The sequence below is a fragment of the Molossus molossus genome, unplaced genomic scaffold (genome assembly GCF_014108415.1).
Source record: "Molossus molossus isolate mMolMol1 unplaced genomic scaffold, mMolMol1.p scaffold_m16_p_18, whole genome shotgun sequence".
NCBI classification, from domain to species: domain Eukaryota; kingdom Metazoa; phylum Chordata; class Mammalia; order Chiroptera; family Molossidae; genus Molossus; species Molossus molossus.
In genome coordinates this window covers 62,105,755-62,125,564 of record NW_023425353.1, presented here as the reverse complement: position 1 = coordinate 62,125,564, position 19,810 = coordinate 62,105,755, and the positions used below count along the sequence as shown (strand labels likewise).

Below are 19,810 nucleotides of genomic sequence, written 5' to 3'. Positions count from 1 at the left end.
TTTTTTCTTTAAATTTTTTTCTTTATTTATTTTTAGAGAGAGATAAAGGGAGAGGGAGACAGAGATAGAAACATCGATGAGAGAGAATATCGATTGGCCACTTCCTGCATGCTCCATACTGGGCATGTGCTCTGACTGGGAATCCAACCAGCAACCTCTTGGTCCATGGGTCGACATTCAACCACTGAGCCAACCCAGCTGGGCCCCCACACTACTTTTTAAATGTATTATCCGTCTTTGTCACAGAGCCATCAAAATGTTCCCCAAACTGCCCTGGCCGGTTTGGCTCAGTGGTTGGAACGTTGGCCCGCAGTCCAGAGACTCTCGGGTTGGGTTCCCACTAAGGGCACGTACCTCGGTTGCCGTTTGTCCCCGGCCCCCCTTAGGGTTGTGTGGGAGGCAGCCACTCGATGTGTCCCTTTCACGTCAATGTTTCTCTCTCTCGCTCTCTCTCTCTCACTTCCTCTCTCTCCCTCCTACTCTATCTGAACAAAAATGGAAAAATGTCCTGGGTCAGGATAAAAAAAAAAGTTCCCCAAACTGCAACATGCATAGTGGCCTTCTGCTCCCAGGAGCGCGTGATGGTCATCCCCATTCTTTGTGAGTGGTGGTGCCATCTTCCTAAGTAGATGGATGCGTAAGGGAAGGGCATTTGCTGAATGAAGTTTTGACTGGGGAGGGCAGGGCGCTGCTTAAAATTTTGCAATGTTTTAAAATCTTTATTGAGCACGTTTCAATCTGCTTAATTTCAGCAACCCGGTGCAGAGGCCCACTGTAGTTACCAGGCTGGAGAGGAAGGGGCGCCACCTGGAAATCCTGGGGGTCAGCACCAGGGCTTGGGCCATCTCACCAGGGGAAAGAAAGCAGAGACCGCCCGGGGCAGTAGAGGCAGGAGGTACAGGACCTGACGAGGTTAGTTGAGAGGCTCCAGGAAACTATGTGGCCAAGCGGAGTGAGGAAACCAGGGGACAGAAGCGAGACCAGATGAAACCGGGCAATTCGCGGGTGCCCTCAGGCCAGGCACCCGTCCGGCAGGTACGGGGGAGGCCAGTCACTAGGGGGCGCCCTCGCGGGCAGGACACCAGGAGCACCATTGCGGGTGGCCGCTGGGGGGCGCCGCGTGCGCTGGAACCAGGGACGCCCACACCACCACACACCAGAAGCCGTCGCAGGCAGCCTTGGGGGGCGCCATCGCCAGAGGAGCTCTGCCGCTCAGTTGCTGCTACCCCGGATACATGGACCCCTGGGGCAAGACACCTGCCCCTGCCCTGGCCCGGGCTGGCCTCCTGCTGCTGCTGCTCCCGCCAGCAGGTGAGCGCGCCCCGCCCCTCCCCCACCCCGGGCCGTGCGGCTCTCTCTGACCCTCTGCATCCGTCCACAGGTCTCTCGGGTGCAGATGATGCCTCAGGGGCACTGTCCACGGCTGCACCCTCGGATCTTGGCGCCCCCTGTGACCCCAGTGCTACCTGCCCCGGTGGGCCTCGCCTCCCTCGGCAGGTCGTCACCAACACGTTGCCGACTTTGACCCAGCCGACCTTGCAGACCCTGACGGCCCAGCCGACCTTGCAGACCCTGACGACCCAGCCGACCTTGCAGACCCAGCCGACCTTGCAGACCCTGACGACCCAGCCGACCTTGCAGACCCTGACGACCCAGCCGACCTTGCAGACCCAGCCCACCTTGCAGACCCTGACGACCCAGCCGACCCTGCAGACCCTGACGACCCAACCGACCCAGCCGACCCTGCCGACCCAGCCGACCCAGCCGACCCAGCCGACCCTGCAGACGCTCACGACGAAGAAGGCCCCTGTTTCTCAAGTCAACACTGGCCTGCCTCCCAGTGAGTACAGTGGGCTCCACGGAGCGGAGGGTGTCGGAGTTTTCACGACCTCTGATCCCTGGGGACAGAAAGGACAGAGGAGGACGGGGCAGGGAGGAGTGAGAAGGGCCCAACCTGCCTTCCACAAGGGTTTGTTGATCACCTGTTATGGGCCAGGCCTCCCACCCTGGTGAGGTGGAGGGCACCGGAAGTGGGAGGAGCCTGGGGTCTGCTCCTGCCCCTGCTCCCAGCCCCGGCTTCGGGGATACCCGCAAAGCTTTCGGGGAGCCCTCCCATGGGTGTCTTGGGGCACGCATGCACACGTGTCATGAACAGTGGCTTTCAAGCATGTGTAACTGACTGAGACCCACTCGGGAAATATTTCGTATCCTAGAACTCGGTTCACACAATTGCACTGCCACCCACACCTACAGGCAGGAACCCGCAGCACTGACCTTTCCAGACGCCCCGCCGGCTCAGGCGCGCAGTGCAGCTGCGGTGATGTTGGGTGTGTGCGTGCGCAGTTTAAAATCTTCTCCAGAATGTCTGCACCCACCGACACCCTTCCAGCAGAGCAGCGGTCTAAGGCACTAATCCTCACCCACATTTGGGTTCAGGGGCATTTAGTTTTGCCCCGCAGGGGCACAGATGGAAGGAACCACGCAAGTCCGCCCTTCCCTGAGGACTGGTGGGCTCTGTGCTTCTGCTGCTGGGATTCCCCCCTCTCCCCCCAGCTCCGTTCAAGCAACAAGGCCATTTTCCTGTTAGGTCATCTGTCTTTCTCTCACTGAATCACAGGAGGGGCTTCCCAGAGTGGGGAGGGGGTCTGCCTTGCCCGAAGGTGGGGAACCAGATGGAAACACGATCGAGTTCGTGAGGGGTCTGGCCAGGACAAAGGCCCTGAGCAGTGGGGACAGGGAGAGGGGTACGTGGGGAGTGCCGAGGCCATTCTGAGGTAGGATACTTCAGTCTACAAGGGGACAGCATCATTACATGATGACCAGTAGAAAAGGACCGTTGCTGGATGGGTCTGGGCCAGAAACTGGAGAGGCGGGAGATCAAGCATTGGGGAGGGAGGGGACGGTGCCATGGGATGTGGCTGGACGGTCCCTTCCCTCATCATGCTCTGTCCTTCCTCCTCAGTCTGCGGCACATCCCAGGAGCAGGACCCGACCCTCAGGGACCCAGCTTCCATAGCCCGGAGGTGGCCGTGGATGGTCAGTGTGCAGGCCAATGGCACACATATCTGCGCAGGCACCCTCATTGCCTCCCAGTGGGTGCTGACCGTGGCCCACTGCCTGATCCAGTGAGTCGGGGCCTGGGTGGGCGGATGAAAAGGGGCCCAATCCTCCCACCAGCTGGCCCATTCGTGGCAGAACCCCACAGTCCTCGGCCCAGCCTCACCCCAGCTCCAAGCAGGTGGGGGCTGAGTTCTACCGATTCTTTCCTGGGAGCAGGAGCTTGCTCCCCTCCCTGGAGCCCCCAGTCCTGTGCAGTCTCCCACAGATTGGAAATGGGGGTGTGGAAGCCACTGTCCAGGCTTCATTCCTCCTGTCCACAGAAAGAAGGTCCTAATTCTTTCATTCCACACCCCTTGCTTCACTCGTTCCTTCCTTCATTCAGCCAATAGCCTTTGACACTCCTGGAAGCCAGGCCTCGGCCTGGGCACGAAGTGCAAAGAGGGACACATCACTTCTCTCAGGTTGCTGGGCAGACAGACAAAATAATAGATGCTCACAGGGGTGCCTAGTCGGGGTGGGGGCGAGAGAAGGCACACCCATGTTCCGGTCCAGAGGAGTGGCCTGAGGGAACATCTGTGCTGGCCACAAGGGCTGACCAAGCCTAAGGGTCAACACAGAGGCCAGAGGGTAGGGCAGGGTTGATTACATGGGGCCCATCTTGGGATGCTGGACAGAATCCAGAGTTTGGAAACAGAGAAAGCTGGGTCCAATCCCACCTCCACCACCTCCTAGCTGTGTAGCCTTGAGCTGGCCACTGGGTTTCTCTGAGCCTCGGTTTCCCCTCCACAAAAGTGAATGGTTGTTGTGAGGATATAAACTCACTGTGTGTGCAGGGCCTGATCGCATCCATTGTGCCGAGTAGGCTCAGGGGCCTTGTAGCAGGTCGATGGCCTGCCTGGATTTTCTCAAAGCACAATAATGGGTGGAGGCCGGGCTGGAGCGCCTGGAGCTGACGGCAGACTTCCCTGGTTCCTTTAGGCATGATGCTACTTATTCTGTACGGGCGGGGAGCCCCTTGATTGACCAGACGTCTCAGACTACCTCTGACGTCCTGGTGCGCCAGGTCATCGTGAACAGCCGGTTCCGGCCCCATCGTTTATGGTCCTGGGTCGGCCGGGCCAACGACATCGCCCTCCTCCAGCTTGAGAAGGGACTCAAGTACAGCAAGTACATCTGGCCCATCTGCCTGCCTGGCCTGGACTACGAGGTGAAGGACCAATCGGTCTGCACCGTGACAGGCTGGGGGCTCCCTGGGGCTAACGGTGAGTCAGAGGCTCCCTGACCAGAGTGGGTGTTATGGGAGAGGACCTGGGTGCAGGCTGGGGTCTGCCATGGACAGATGTTTCTGAGCCATCGTTCCCAGGAGCCTGCTGCCCCGACCTTCTTGTGAAGCTTTTATATCCAAGGTCGTCTTTGCCTTGAAGGTTTCAGCAGTGAGTGGGTCATGGCCGTCTAGGCCTTAGGGGCAGAGATTGCCCAAGCACACTCAGGCCCAGCCCAAGGCATGTAAGCGGGACAGTTCCGGGGTATCCATGACTCGAGGCAGAACATCCAAGGTGTTAGGAGCTGGGCTCCGTGTCTATAAAAAGCTCCGCAGAGGACCCCACATGGCTGGCCAAGGGTAGTCTGCACCCAGAGGTTGGGAGTCACTCAGGGTCCCCCAGTGGTCCTCAGTTCATGTCACCCCAATTTAGGAGCAAGGCCCAAAGAGCAGGAGTGTTGCCACCCACGTGTCCATTTCCTTATGAGCCCAGGAATGTCCCCTTCCTTCAGGGACCCCATCCTTTCCCACTAGAGGAGTGTCCTTCCCTTAGCCTCACGGAGCCAACTTGCCTAAAAACAGCCCACAGGAGCCCTGGCTGGGTTGACTCAGCAGGAGAGCGTCGGCCCATGGACCAATGAGTCACGGGTTCCATTCTGGCCAAAGGCATGTACCTCGGTTGCGGTTCATCCCTGGCCCTGGTCAGGATCGTGCGCGAGGCAACCAGTAGATGTGTCTCTCTCACATCGATGTTTCTCTCTCTCTTCCTTTCTCTCTCTATCTCCCTCCCACTCTATCTGCAGATAAATAGAAAAATATCCTCGGGTGAGGATTAAAAACAAACAAACAAAACACAGCTCACAGGGGCTCCAGCCCAGGGGAGGGAGAGGACGGCTGTCTTCACTGCCTGGACTGTCTGGGAGGGACTGGGAGTGGTTGGAAGTCTCCTGTCCCCCGGGAGCTCAGGCTAGGGACAGAGACGGGGGTGGGGGTGGGGGGAGTGAGAAGTGCTTGGGACCCATGGAGGAGCATTTGGGCAAGCTCTGGGGGGCATTCGGGACAGAAGGAAGGGCACAAGCCAAGGTGCTGAGGTAGGAAGGGATTCAGCGGGTCGGACTCTGCGGGAAGCAGGACCAGGTCCGGCGGCCAGATGGCGGGCCGCCCGCTGCTGGAAGAGTAGCTGGAATGGCAGGTGGGCTGAGCCCGCAGAGGCCCCCAGCGCTGCCGTGTGGCTGGCAGAAGAGGCTGGAGGGGCGGCGAGGAGCAAAGGGAGGTTGGCGACAAGGCTGGTGGCGGTGGGCAGCAGTGAAGCCACCGGGCCTGAGTGGGGCCCCTGTCCCACAGGCAAGTGGCCCCAGTCCCGGACCATTGTGGAGAAGGACGTCACCATCCTGAACAAAGAGCAGTGTGAAGACTTCTACCACAAGTTCTCCAAAATCCCGTCCGTGATTCGGATCATCAATTCCCAGTTGATCTGTGCGGAAGACACCGACAGGGAGCAGTTCTGCTATGTGAGCACCTGTCCCTGGCTCACTGACCTCCGAGGCGCTGGCCAGGACTGGGGAGAGGGCGCAGGGGTGGAGGGAGAGGAGAGGGAGGAGGTCAAGCAGGAAGATGGGGAAGGGGAGACGGACGGAGGAAAGAGAGGTTGGGTGGGAGAGTGGGGATGGTGGGAACTGGAGGGTGGTAAAGAGGGGGGATGGAGGACTGGCACCGGAGAGAAGGGAGATGCACCCTCTGTGGAAGGTCTCCTGGGCACCTCGGCCATGTGGCACCAGGGGCTGGGGGAGACCTGGTGTGAGGGCACCCTGCTTGTCCCTGGCTGGGTCACGTCTCCTTCAGGCCACATCTGGCCTCCCTGACCCTTTCGTCCTCCTGCCCCTCCTTCCTGCAGGAGATAAGTGGGGAGCCACTGACCTGCCCTGTGGATGACACTTGGTTCTTGGTGGGAATGGTGAGCTGGGGCCCGGGCTGTGGTCAGAGCGAGGCCCCGCCCATCTTCCTGAGCATCGCCTCCTACCAGCACTGGATCTGGGAACGCATCAGCGGGCAGGCTCGGCCAGCCCCATCCAGGGCCCTGCTCCTGGCACTGCCGCTGCCTCTCAGCCTCCTTGCTGCCCACTGACTCTCAGGCCATACCTGGGGGCGCCCTCGCTCCCCAGGACCCCCTCATCCTCTGTGTCCAGAACATACAAGTGCTGCTCCCCTAACCCCACAGGCAGGGCACATACTAGGTGCTCAACTAAACAGTTCTCTTCCGCCCGGCCGGTGCGGCTCACTGGTTGAGCGTCAACCCGTGCACCAAAAGGTCGCCAGTTCGATTCCTGGTCAGGGCACATGCCTGGGTTGTGGGCCCGATCCCCAGTGGGGGACATGCAGGGGGTGGCCAATCAGTGTTCTTTCTCATCAAAGTTTCTCTCCCTTTCCCTCTCTCTCTAAAATCAATAAAGAAAAAAAATAAAAACAAGCAGTTCTCTTCCTCGTGCCTCCTCCTTCCTGGGCCTTGGAGGCCCCTCGCTCTCTGGGATGACAGCCAGATGGGGGTGGGATGGGGATTCTGGCGCCGAAAGGTACAGAGGCCCAGGACTGGCCTCCACAGAGAAGGCAGGGGTGGCCCCTGCGGAGGGTGGAGGGAGTGTGCGTGCAGGGATGGCACTGGGTTAAATGAGGGAGGACCTAGAACGTACTGCCCAGGCCGAAGCTGGTGCTGCCAGGACACAGCGTGAGGACGGAGGGGCAGCTCTGTCTGGGCAGGGAGCTGAGTGTTTTCTGTGGGACTTTGGTGGGAGTCAGGCTCTCCGACTGTAGCTGATTCCTGGCCAGGGGCTAGAACACACCCTGTCATTGCCCTGAAGCACCTCCTGCCTGGAGACTGGGGCAGGTGCCCACTGGGGTCAGAAATTATCCCCACTGTCAGCAGCCATGCCTGTCCAGAAAGGGCTAATGGAAGCCCAGGTCAGAGGTCAGGGAGCCTGGGCCTGGACTACCCTAAGCTTTACCAGTTGCTCCCCTGTTTGACTTCAAGTGGCCCCTGCCCCTCTGGGCCTCTGCTGCCTGTCCGCACAGGAGGGCTCTGGTCGGTGTGGGTAGCATGGCCTTTGCCCTATCGCTGCTCCCAGTCAGGAGCCAGGTTTGACTCTTGTTTCCCCAGCACAGAGCATTGGGGCCTATTGAAACCAAAGGGTGGAGTGGAGGGGAGTAAGGAGGCCTCCCTGGCAGCTTCCTCCCTGGCCCTGCTGCCCTGCCTCGGTGGAGCCCAGCTGGCCAAAGCTGCCCGTTTGCTCTTGGTCACTGTCGCTCCCTCCAGCTCATCCTGATTCCAGAAAGGGAACTTCGGCCTGGCCTCTGCCACCCAGCACTGGTCACTCAGGTCGTTTGGGTACAAGAAGGCACTCAGCTTTATTTACAGATCTGCAGGCTGCAGGGGGAGCGCCAGCCTCCCCAGCAGCTCCCCGGCTCCGAAACCTCTGTGTCTGTCCCAGGCCCCGGTCTGAATGCCTCGGCTGGTGCGGCTGCCGCCTGGACGCGCCTCTCTTGCCCCAGGGATGGCGCCCGGTGGCCTGTGGGCCTTCCCATCAGCAGTGCTTCTTTCAGGCACTTCTTTCAGGAGGGCGGAGGACGCCCCAACCCCTAAGGGCCCCTGCAGTGATGCCCTGGGGCCCTGACACCTCCGCCACAGCTGAGCAGAGAAAGGGTCACAGCACACCCCAGGGCCTCCCTGACTTCTCAAACGCTCCCTGGATTCCTAAGATGGGGCCAGATGCCAGCTCTCGCCCCTTCTTCCCCCCATGTGTTGGCTGCAGCCTTCTGTCCCCGTGACCCACCCTGCAGCCCCAGCCCTGAGCCCCCAGCCTCAGGTTGGCCTCTGCAGTCTCAGCTGCGTCCCCAAAAGTAAACCCTGCACCCCTCTGCCAGGAGCTTGGTCCGGGCTGGGGGTTCTCCTGCTTCTGGCTGCTGCTCACCCCGCTGGACCAGAACCCCCTGCAGGCTCGAGGCGGACCCCTCGTCCCCAGGACTGCTACCTGGAGAGGTCTGAGAACCTCCCGGGCCACAGCTTCCTGTCGACCGTCCATGTCCATACCTTCCCCGAGCGACCCCCACATCCCCTCACCCCTTCAGAGCCACTGCCGCTTCTGCCGAAGGGTAGGACCGAGGCATGTCTGGGGCGGGGGTGAGGCTGCTCTGGATCTCAGAGGGACAGTGGCCCTGGACCAGCTTGGCCGAGCGGCATGTGGATGGGGTAAAAGGAGCGGAGTCCAGACAGGGAGGCAGGACACCGGCAGTCTTGTTCCTGCCCCTGACTGGCCATAAGGACGTGGCCACGGGCCTCTGCAACCCCCTCTGAGCAGAGGGAGGATGTTCTGCAGTGTGGAATCTACACCCTTCATGGTCCACGGCTGAGCTCGGAGTCCAAGATGCCTGGGCCCTGGCGGACGTGGGCCCCAGCGCCTGCCAGCCCCAGCTGCCACCTCCAGGAAACTCCTCATTTCTCTCCTTTCTTCTTGGCTTCGTTCTTCTCGTCCTCCTCTACCTTGATGGCCACTGTGTCCACGCTGTCCTTCTTCTTCTTCTTCTTCTTATCATCTGTGGGGTAAAGAGGCATGTCACAGGGGTGAGACAGCATTCTAGGGTTCGCATCGCAGCTCCCGATCCAAGCCTTCCCTTTCTTCTTCCTCCATACCTCGCCCGCCCGCGCGATTCCTGTTTTACCTGCCTCACTCCGACCAATTTCTGTGCTGTGGTGTCCAGGGACAGAGCTGGGTCCCGTCCCTGAATCTACTGGGTGGCAGGTCTGGGGAAGTGGCTGGGGCCCGGGCCTGCTCACCTCCGGGGACTTCTGTGAGCTCGTTGAGGGGTGGCACCGTCTCCAACTTGTCGGTGTACATCTTGGCTGCCTTTCGCTGCAGGTACCGGGCTTCGATCTCCTTCCGGGTCCGCGGCACCCGGCAGTTGAAGACACAGCACAGAGTGATAACTGGAGGGAGGACAGCAGGCTTGGCCAGGGCTGGAGCTCAGACCCAGGGAGGTGCCCGGACTTCAGGCGTGCCTCCATCTACCCAGGTGTGTCTCAGAGACTCTGCCAGGAGGCTCCGCATCTGCACAACCTGTAGGCCCCGGGACTTGGCAGGTGTCTCCCGAGCAGGGCTGGCTTCCTGCGTCACACGAGCCCCTGCTCTCAGAGGGCTGTTGTGCTCTGTCCTGAAATTCTTAATCATTTTTGAACAAGGGGTCTCATGTTTTCATTTAGCGCCGGCCCTGTCACGGGTCCTGGTCCCGAGGGTCCTTCTGTCTGGATTGAGAGACCCCGTAGGGCAGGGCAGACAGCTGCCCCATTACTCCAGCAGGGCTTCCTGGAGGTGCCTTAGCCCCTGACCCAGGTCTCGGGGTTCCATGTGCACCCTAGTTTTTCCTCCTCAGGCTCCTAAGAGCAGGATCAGAGCGGCCTCGGACCCTGGAGGATGTGGCTGTACTTCCTCAGCTTCCCCGAGGACCAGCCTGGGCTCCTCCTGGCTGTGACAGCCGAGGGCACAGACCCTGTCCTGGGGCATTTACCTCAGACAGAGTTATTCCAGGAGCGGTTTTCCTGCCCAGGGTGGCTGCGCCCACGCAGCTGGGCCAGGGCATGGAGCTGGCCTGTCTGGTGATGGGCATGGGGGGCCAGGGCTGCCAGGACCTGGCTGGACCGAGTTTATTTTTCTGAGGCCCCCACAGTCTGACCACCTTGGCCCCAGCCTCAGGGGAGGGGATGGAGCTGCTTCCTGTTATAAATCAGACGACCAGACTTGACTCTTGGCAGACTCCTGGGGACAGGAGAGCCAGGCAGGATGAGGCAGGCGTATTTGGGGAAGATGGAGCAGACCTACGTGGCCTGGGCTGCAGCACCCTCTGGAGTCATCCTGTACAACTTCGGCCAAATACAACGGCCCCGCGGAGCCCCCAGACTCAAAGAGTGAAAGAATGAATGAACGAGTGAGGTAGTCTCAAAGCCTTTGCTACTGATTTAAGACTGGATTCCTGAATGAACAGATGGGGGGCTAATAGCATCCAGGAACGCTCTGGAGAGGGGGCTGCATGAGGGGCCCCACAGTAGGTCTGCTTTCTGGGGATAGACCTGAGTAGACAGAAAGCCTCTGTGGTCCAGAGATCCGGGCCCTGGTCCTCTCCAGACCCGGCATGTACGCCTGATGCCCAGGGTGCGTCCCAAGCCAACCCTACTGCCTGGACCACCTTCCAGCCGCCCAGCAGGCAGCTCCTTGTGACCGTGCACACTCGGCTGTCCACAGGGCCCGCTTCCGGTCCGGGAGGCCTGGGCTTCGCTGGGCAGCTGTTGGAGGCCAGAGCAAGGCTCAGCGCCGCCCCTCTCCACGCCTGGCCTGGGTGCTTCTCTTCAAGGAAAGTGAGAAACAAAGTTCCTTGGGTTGAGTTCCAGGGCCCAGGCAGTGGCTTGGGATGCAAGGCCCCAGGCTGGAGGAGACCCCGGAGGCACCCCATCCTTCACAGCCCCTCTTCTCAAGGGTCTGTGCCCCCCTAGGCCCACGCAGACTGGGGGGCAGGAACGCTATTTCCTCCTCAGGAGACAGGCCGCCCCTGCTCCCTGGAGCCTGCGCGGGATCCCTGCTGCTCTGCCCCGGCGGGCCTTTGAGACCACCCCTCACCCTTTCCAGGAAATGGGGTGAGGGGCAGGAATCGGTCTTTGTGGTTGATGTCCAAGTGCTCTTTGGGTCTGGCACCACAACTCTGTTGTGTGGCCCCAGGCACCTCCACCATGTGGGGCCTAGCAGAGACCAGGAGAGGCCAGTGTGTGCCCAGAGTGCCCCTGTCCCCGCACCCTGGACTGCTCCTGTGCCACCTGGCTGTAAAGGAATGGTGGGGGGTGGGGTGGATACTTTCCCACAGGGAGGCACTCGGTTTGGAGAAGCACATGCGAATTAGATGTCCTTGTCTCCCTTGGAGCCCTCAGGGGACCCATCTGGGACAGCACCCCGCCTGTCCCACTCTAGCCCCGGCCCAGGGTGCGCTCAGGAAACGGGACCATTTGCTCTCACCTCTGCCCACACTGCCTTTCCAGCAGGCCCCGGGAACCCTCCCACCCTCCCCTGTGCCGCTCAGAGGACCCCTCTCTGCAGCCTTTTGCAGGAGGCTGAGCCCCACTCCCTCTGGCCTGTAGGAACCTCCCTCAGACTCTGCCATGGCAGCCTCCCCCACCCAGCTGGCCTTTCTCTGCTCCCTCCCCCCAGTTCCAGACCCACACCCCAGAAGGACGACTGAAAGGAGCATGCCCACCCATTTCTGTTGTGACTTTGTGTCAAGCAACCCCCAGGCCCTGGAGGTAAAGGGGTCTCCTGCTTTTCACTGAGATGGGTGTGAGGCATTCGGGGCAATGGCATCTGGGGAGCCTCCGGGCTGAGCTGTGGCCAGGGTGGCCTTGCTGGGGCCCCTGGGTGTGGGCCCTTTAAGCTGGCCCAACTGCAGGAAAAGCTTCAGGAGGCCCTCGATAGGGAAAAATGACACGTCCTCGTCCTGGTTCCTGAAGTCCCCTGTAATTACTGTAATTGCCATGTGGCTGCATCCCCGGTTGGGCAGAATACTTCAGGTCACCACTGGCCTGTCAGCCCTCCACAGGGACTTTGTGTGGATCAGGAGGTGCCAGAAACCACAGCAGGCCTCCTGCGGGCGCCTGGCCTGCTTGCATTGCCCGGAATTGCTGCTGGAGCCCCAGGGGTGGTGCCAGGGGCAGGGGTGCTCTGCTCCCACTGCCCTGCGTTGGGGGAGGGGCAGGGAGCAAGTACTCACTGATGGACAGCACGAAGAGCGAGAAGATGCCCACCACGTGCCACAGACGCATGTCCCAGAACACCACCGTCTCCTTGGTCAGCGGGGGCGGCTTGGGCTTGGGCGGGGCGGTGCTGGGCTGCGGAAGGGGAGAGAGGGGACTAAGCCAGGCAGAGGCCAGGGGTGGGACTGGGCTGAGAGGCCCGGGTCTCAGCAAGGACTTAGCTCAAGCATTTCAGAATCTCCTAGAATCAACCGTCTTAGACATTCATGACCATTGCCCAGCGATTTTCAACCTTTTTCATCTCATGGCACACATAAATTAATTACTAAAATTCTGTGGTGCACTAAACATATATTTTTGGCCGATCTGACAAAAAAATAGGTATAATGTTGATTCGTTTACACTGGACGGCTATTGTGACTCTTCTTTATTTGACAATAAGGGAAACGAGGTCAATGCCCCTGACTAAACAGTCAGGTGTTGCATGCGTTAAAACTCTTGCAGCACTCTGGTTGAAAATGGCTGCCCTAGGCCTTGGGAAGTTCCTAATTTAACATGAGAAGAGCACAGAGCCCCAGAACCATGGAGCAGGACTTGGAATGCAAGGGTGGTTGGTGCTTGGGGAAACCAAGGCCCAAAGGGACAAAAGGGGACAGCCTGTCCCTATCAGGTTCAAGGCCCTTTCAGGCAGCCTGTGGGTCTCCCCCTCCAGTTCTGGGCCCCCACAGGCAGATGGGGACTCAGGACCAAGGCCAGAGACAAGGCAAGGTCTGTACTGCCCTAGGGACTTTGCTTTCATGTACCCTCAGTGTCGGGTGGGATGTGGAGCCCAAGACCCTGCTGCCTCGCCAGGACCCACACCAGATGGCCTCAATAGTCATCTATCCTACCAGAGTCACTTCCTCTGACCAGAAGACAGTCTTTATAGGACAGAACTAGATAAATAATTTGTTCACAATACGGCAGCGGCACCTGGAGGCCAAATCATGTAAGCACAGCTGGAGCAAGTCTGAGCAGACAGCCACCTCCCACCTCCCAAGTGGGACCCATGCTGCCCTGGGGGCTTGAAGAGGACATGGCCCTTTCCTGGTGGTTTAGGGGACATGGCCCTACCCTGGGGGACTGATGGGACATGACCCTGCCCTGGAGGTCTAGGGGACACAGCCCTGTCCTGGGGGTTCTAAGTGTACGTGGCATTGCTCTGGGGTCTGGACCCAGCCCTGTTCTGGGAGGGTCTGAGGAAGACCAGTCCCTGATCTATGGGACTGACAGGGATATGATCTCTGTCACTAACTTTGGCTGAGGGGTGTAGATGGGAGCTAGTGCTTAGGAGGGAGGACCCCAGGACATCTGTGCACCATGTTGTCCTCTGATTAAGCAAACAAGGACAGACCTGAGGAGTCGCTCTGGCTCTCTGGAAAGAAAAGGCAGCCCACAGGTCACCAGCCATCCAATCCTTCCCCAGGGCCACAGCATGGACTGGATTTCTCCCACAAGCCAGGTGCTCCCTCATCTAATGAACACTCTTCAGCAGGTGTTGGGGACACTTGGAGATGATCAGCAGCCTGTCGCTGGTAACCCAGAGGATCTTTGTGCCAGGATTGGTACGTAATTCCCTGACTCTTTTCTCTTAACCAGGCCGAACTAGGGTGGATACCACATATATGTGAGATCAGGAACATGTGGGGGTTCAGGCTACATGTGAGGGGTGGGGCACACATGTGGTTGGTGTACACGTGGGTGTGGTCAGCACATGACATTAGTGTCGGGTCAAGGGCTGGGCAGTGCTGGGGCCTTGGGTGAAGAGGAACAGGTAGTAGTGGTGTCTCCTTGTGGTGGGTACTGCTGGAGGTCTGACTTCCGAAGCTTGGAGGCCCTGGCCTCTGTCAGAGCCTCGCAGCTTGTAGGGGTGAAGCCTGTAAGGCTGGGGTGGGTGGTGCCATGGGCTCCAGCCCTGCCCATCTTTCTGGTGCTTCCCTGGATCCCCGGGCTCAGCTAGGCCCTTGCACGGGCCGTAGGCAGATGGCAGGTAAATGGGCTCCAAATGTAATTTCCCTTAATGAGATGGGAGGAATCATGCTCCAGGGGTCTGGGGAAGGGTCCTTGGCTCAGAACGGATTCGCCCCCTCCCCCACCCTCAGCCTCTCCTGTACCCAGGCCAGCTCGGTTTCTGCACCTGAGGCCTCAGGGCAGCCAGTGAGGGGCCCAAACACACTCCATGCAGCTCAAGCCAGCCCTGCTCCCCTTACAGGGACATTGGAGCTGACATCTAACTCCAGCGGAGTCCTCTGATCACATCCCCTGGTCAGCAGCAAGAACAGGCTAGCATCCGGCTGCAGGGCTCTGCCCCACCCATGTCCCCAGACCCTTCAGTTCAGGACTGTGTCCCCTCAGACCCCCAGGATCAGGCTCTGACCTCCCTGTCCCATCCTGTCCCCCGGTACTGCCGCTTCAGGGCTCTCCTGGGTGTCTCCCTGCTTTCTCGACTCTGCTTGCACAGGCTGCATTCCGCACTCCCCCTGGTCCTGCCTGACGTCTGGGTCTGGGCTGACTTTTTGGCACCCCTTCCTGGCTCAGCAGCAATGGGGTCCAGAGGGGCAGGGAGATGGCCCCTCTCTTCCCCTCCCAACCAGCCAGCCATCTTCACCTGTTCCTGGGTACTCTCAGCAGCTCCTCCCAGTTCTCCCGACTACATGTACCTTTCCAATTCATTTTCTTCTGTCCAAACCAGGACTCCGCCTGCTAGAAACCTCTGTTAGCTCCCTCTTACCATCAGGGCCAAGACAGACCCTAAGGCCCTGGGTCCTGCCCTGCCTGCCTCTCCCCTCCAGAGCTAAATGCTCAGCCTGCAGTCAAACTCAATGCATGGCTGCTCTATAAAGGGTCTCCTCACCCTCCTGACCCCAGCCTCCAGCTTGGAATGCCACCTCCTCCCCAAGGCTGCGTCTTCCCCATTGACAGCGGACCCCGGAAGATCTTCGGAGGCATGAGCTGTTTCCTCCAGGGAGACCCTAAGGTCAGGGACTAGATCTCCCCTATCAGACTAGAGGTCACTAAAACCAAGGACTCTGCACCCCTTCTGCCCAGGGCCCCCATCAGACAGAAGATAGAGGAGAGGTGCTGAGTGATCCCATCAGACTGGACACCACTGTACCCCCCAATCAGACAGGGAACCCTTAAGATTCGGTCAAGGTGAGCCTCCTCCATCAGGTGAATGTCCTGAAACCAGGGGCTGTGCCTCCCCTAAGACCAGGGACCTCAGATTCCGGGCTCTCCCTCAGCCTGGAAGCATTGGGGCGGGGCTGTGTTACCCCACTAAGCCAGGTCTCCCAGGGCAGGAGGAAAGGATAAGGCAGCTCTGGGTCAGAACCCTCCAACCCCCGCCCCTGCCAGGACAGTGCCGGCCGCCCTGAGCCCCCGCGCGCCGCGAGGCCTCACCTCCACCAGCTGCCCGGCGACCCCCGCGAGGCAGACCCCCAGCGCGGCGCCGCCCAGCGCCCAGAGGGGCCCCGCGCCCCGCCACCGCCCGGCCATCTTCGCGCCGGGCCGCCTGGGCCGCAGGTCCGGGAGCCCAGCGACTCCGAACGCCGGCGACTGCCCCCTGGCCAGCTGGCGCTCGGCGGTGGCGATCTGGTCGCAGGCTGCGAGTGGGCATCATTTATTCATCTCGGTGTCCGGTTGCGGTGCCGCCTGCACCCCCATCAGTGCGGGTGGAGGGCCCGCCTCCTCCGGGGGATCAGGCTCCAGCCTCCCCGCTCCCCTCCCTTTCCACCCCCACCTGAACCCACAGGAGTGGGAGTGGGTGGGAGGGAGGGCAGGCTGGGGTCAGGTCCTTCGACAACAGTCCCTCTCTTCCCCACTGGGGTCTCAGTTTCTCCATCTGGGATAAGGGGAGGGGCTGGAATCTGCTGATCTCTGAGGCCCTTCCCATTCTAACGTTCTGAATGTGAAAAGCTGTGCTGGACCTAGGTGTGTGTGGGAGGGGGGGCGTGACAGGCAGGTTGCCATGGTGACAGGTGCTCAGGGATGTCCTGGGCTTTCTGGACTGGCTTCCTGCCCAGAGGCGGCTCTGGTCACCCTGGACACCAGAGCTGGGGGTGGGGGATGGGGAGCAGGAGATAGTATGGTCAGAGCTGCCAGCTGCGGGTGCTATGGAAGGTTCCGGAAGGAGCCAGCATCTGTAGCCAGCAGGACAGGGTAGGCTCCCCCTGGAAGGGCTGAGCCAAAGCCTGAGCCCTGACTCTGACCTCTCCTTGAAGCTGGCCCACATCTCACTCTGACCCCAGGGTGAGCCTTGGCAACCCAGGGTGGAGGGAGAGGGGGGAGGGAGGCTCTGAGGGGCGGTGGAGACCTGGGGAGGACTTTGGAAAAGGAGTGGGACAGCCTGGGTGGGGAGACTCTTCTGGTTTATCCTTCCTTCCTTCCTTCCTTCCTTCCTTCCTTCCTTCCTTCCTTCCTCCCTCCCTCCCTCCCTCCCTCCCTCCCCTCCCTCCCTCCCTCCCTCCCTTCCTCTTTCCTCCCTCCCTCCCTCCCTTCCTTCCTTCCTTCCTTCCTTCCTTCCTCCCTCCCTCCCTCCCTCCCTCCCTCCCTCCCTTCCTCTTTCCTCCCTCCCTCCCTCCCTCCCTTCCTCCCTTCCTTCCTTCCTTCCTCCCTCCCTCCCTCCCTCCCTCCCTCCCTTTCTTCCTTCCTCTTTCCTCTCTCCCTCCCTCCCTCCCTCCCTCCCTTCCTTCCTCCTTCCTTCCTTCCTTCCTTCCTTCCTTCCTTCTTTCCTTCCTTCCTTCCTTCCTTCCTTCCTTCCTTTTTCCTCCCTTCCTTCCTTCCTCTTTCCTCCCTCCCTCCCTCCCTCCCTCCTTCCTTCCTCCTTCCTCCTCCCTCCCTCCCTCCCTCCTTCCTTCCTCCTTCCTCCCTCCCTTCTTCCTTCCTTCCTTCCTTCCTCTTTCCTCCCTCCCTCCCTTCCTTCCTCTTTCCTTCCTCCCTCCCTTCTTCCTTCCTTCCTCCCTTCCTTCCTCCCTCCCTTCTTCCTTCCTTCCTCCCTTCCTTCCTCCCTCCCGTCCTTCCTTCCTTCCTCCCTCCCTCCCTTCCTTCCTTCCTCTTTCCTTCCTTCCTTCCTTCCTTCCTTCCTTCCTTCCTTCCTTCCTTCTTTCCTTCCTTTTTCCTTCCTGCCTGCCTTCTTGCTTCATTCCTCCCTCCCTTCCTTCCTTCCTTTCTTCCTCTTTCCTCCCTCCCTCCCTTCTTCCTTCCTCTTTCCTTCCTCCCTCCCTTCTTCCTTCCTTCCTCCCTTCCTTCCTCCCTCCCGTCCTTCCTTCCTTCCTCCCTTCCTTCCTCCCTCCCGTCCTTCCTTCCTTCCTCTTTCCTCCCTTCCTTCCTTCCTTCCTTCCTTCCTTCCTTCCTTCCTTCCTCTTTCCTCCCTTCCTTCCTTCCTTCCTTCTTTCCTTCCTCTTTCCTCCCTCCCTTCCTTCCTTCCTTCCTCCTTCCTCCCTCCCTCCCTCCCTTTCTTTCTCTTTCCTTCCTCCCTCCCTTCTTCCTTCCTTCCTCTTTCTTCCCTCCCTCCCTTCCTTCCTCTTTCCTTCCTCCCTCCCTTCTTCCTTCCTTCCTCCCTCCCTTCCTTCCTTCCTTCCTTTCTTCCTCTTTCCTCCCTCCCTCCCTTCTTCCTTCCTTCCTCCTTCCTCCCTCCCTCCCTCCCTCCTTCCTTCCTCCTTCCTCCCTCCCTTCTTCCTTCCTTCCTTCCTCTTTCCTCCCTCCCTCCCTCCCTTCCTTCCTCTTTCCTTCCTCCCTCCCTTCTTCCTTCCTTCCTCCCTCCCTTCCTTCCTTCCTTCCTTTCTTCCTCTTTCCTCCCTCCCTCCCTCCCTTCCTTCCTCTTTCCTTCCTCCCTCCCTTCTTCCTTCCTTCCTCCCTTCCTTCCTCCCTCCCGTCCTTCCTTCCTTCCTCCCTTCCTTCCTCCCTCCCGTCCTTCCTTCCTTCCTCTTTCCTCCCTTCCTTCCTTCCTTCCTTCCTTCTTTCCTTCCTCCCTCCCTTCTTCCTTCCTTCCTCCCTTCCTTCCTCCCTCCCGTCCTTCCTTCCTTCCTCTTTCCTCCCTTCCTTCCTTCCTTCCTCTTTCCTTCCTCCCTCCCTTCTTCCTTCCTTCCTCCCTTCCTTCCTCCCTCCCGTCCTTCCTTCCTTCCTCTTTCCTCCCTTCCTTCCTTCCTTCCTCTTTCCTTCCTCCCTCCCTTCTTCCTTCCTTCCTCCCTTCCTTCCTCCCTCCCGTCCTTCTTTCCTTCCTCTTTCCTCCCTTCCTTCCTTCCTTCCTTCCTTCCTTCCTTCCTTCCTTCCTCCCTCCCTCCCTCCCTTTCTTTCTCTTTCCTTCCTCCCTCCCTTCTTCCTTCCTTCCTCTTTCTTCCCTCCCTCCCTCCCTTCCTTCCTCTTTCCTCCCTTCCTCCCTTCTTCCTTCCTTCCTTCCTCCTTCCTCCCTCCCTCCCTCCTCCTTCCTTCCTCCTTCCTCCCTCCCTTCTTCCTTCCTTCTTTCCTTCCTCTTTCCTCCCTTCCTTCCTCCCTCCCTTCCTTCCTTCCTTCCTCTTTCCTCCCTTCCTTCCTTCCTTCCTTCTTTCCTTCCTCCTTCCTCCCTCCCTTCTTCCTTCCTTCCTCTTTCTTCCCTCCCTCCCTCCCTTCCTTCCTCTTTCCTTCCTCCCTCCCTTCTTCCTTCCTTCCTCCCTCCCTTCCTTCCTTCCTTCCTTTCTTCCTCTTTCCTCCCTCCCTCCCTCCCTTCCTTCCTCTTTCCTTCCTCCCTCCCTTCTTCCTTCCTTCCTCCCTCCCTTCCTTCCTTCCTTCCTTTCTTCCTCTTTCCTCCCTCCCTCCCTTCCGTCCTCTTTCCTTCCTCCCTCCCTTCTTCCTTCCTTCCTTCCTTCCTCCCTCCCTTCTTTCCTTCCTTCCTCTTCCCTCCCTTCCTTCCTTCCTCTTCCCTCCCTCCCTCCCTCCCTCCCTCCCTTCCTCTTTCCTTCCTCCCTCCCTCTTCCTTCCTTTCTTCCTCCCTCCCTCCCTTCCTCCCTCCCTCCCTCCCTCCCTCCTTCCTCCTTCCTTCCTTCCTTCCTTCCTTCCTTCCTTCCTTCCTTCCATTATTATTCATCTCCCACCTCTGCGTGCTGGAGAAGCAGCTCAGGTGTGGAACCCCTGCATTCCTCCTCACCAAGAACACCAGTGGAGACCTGCACAGACTGGCAACCCTATAGAGATCCAGGGCCTTGTGGGACCCTTGCTGGGAGGTGCCATAGATGAGCAAGGACCAAGGCAGGCTGCAGCAGAAGGCAGAGGGCTGGCCTCCGCCATCCACAGGTGTCAAGCCTGGGAGATGACAGAGCAGGCAGGCAAATGGGAGAGCCACTGGCAGAGCATGGCTGGCTCAGGGGACCTCTCAAGGAGGCCCTCCCGAGTGCGCGGAAAAGTCTGGGGGTTGAGGGGGCTGGGCCACCCCATCTTCCCCGGGCCTGCCCTGGCCAGGCAAACAGGATTCCACTGCAGCCCAAATGACTTTCTGCATTCTCCATCCGCACCTCTCTTCCTCATGCCGCCTGTCATGGGCATGGCTAGGGCAAGACACACTGACCACCAGGAACATGGGGTCTCCCTTGGGATATGGGGTCAGAGGGGACTTGGTTGGGGTTAGTGAACCTAACAGTGGCCTTGGACAAACCATTACTCCTCTGGGCTTCGATTTCCTCATTTTGGAACGGAGAGGGCAA

General features: G+C 59.7%; 2 protein-coding genes across 2 annotated transcripts; one reads left to right on the top strand and one right to left on the bottom strand.

Annotated features, from left to right (window-relative positions):
- The first annotated feature begins 2,958 nt into the window (after nt 1-2,958).
- On the top strand, nt 2,959-6,446 carry PRSS50 (serine protease 50). The gene is made up of 4 exons (XM_036266311.1): nt 2,959-3,125; nt 4,039-4,322; nt 5,666-5,832; nt 6,216-6,446. Exons 1-4 carry the CDS (start codon nt 3,034-3,036, stop codon nt 6,444-6,446), a joined length of 774 nt encoding a protein of 257 aa, XP_036122204.1. The 5' UTR covers nt 2,959-3,033.
- Nucleotides 6,447-8,707: 2,261 nt separating this feature from the next.
- TMIE (transmembrane inner ear) lies at nt 8,708-15,632 on the bottom strand. The gene is made up of 4 exons (XM_036267476.1): nt 15,537-15,632; nt 12,116-12,233; nt 9,147-9,296; nt 8,708-8,905 (listed from the first exon to the last, which is right to left on the bottom strand). The coding sequence occupies exons 1-4, from the start codon at nt 15,630-15,632 to the stop codon at nt 8,805-8,807; spliced, it is 465 nt and encodes a 154-aa protein (XP_036123369.1). The 3' UTR covers nt 8,708-8,804.
- Between the last annotated feature and the right edge of the window lie 4,178 nt (nt 15,633-19,810).

Bases quoted from the DNA above. Each gene is read 5' to 3' on its own strand.
- TMIE (XM_036267476.1), bottom strand. From the start codon at position 15,632: ATGGCCGGGCGGTGGCGGGGCGCGGGGCCCCTCTGGGCGCTGGGCGGC. The intron at 12,234-15,536 runs GTGAGGCCTCGC...CCCCTTCCGCAG, and splicing joins TCGCCGGGCAGCTGGTGGAG to CCCAGCACCGCCCCGCCCAA. The intron at 9,297-12,115 runs GTGAGTACTTGC...TCCTCCCTCCAG, and splicing joins GCTCTTCGTGCTGTCCATCA to TTATCACTCTGTGCTGTGTC.
- PRSS50 (XM_036266311.1), top strand. From the start codon at position 3,034: ATGGTCAGTGTGCAGGCCAATGGCACACATATCTGCGCAGGCACCCTC. The intron at 3,126-4,038 runs GTGAGTCGGGGC...TGGTTCCTTTAG, and splicing joins GTGGCCCACTGCCTGATCCA to GCATGATGCTACTTATTCTG. The intron at 4,323-5,665 runs GTGAGTCAGAGG...CCTGTCCCACAG, and splicing joins GGGGCTCCCTGGGGCTAACG to GCAAGTGGCCCCAGTCCCGG.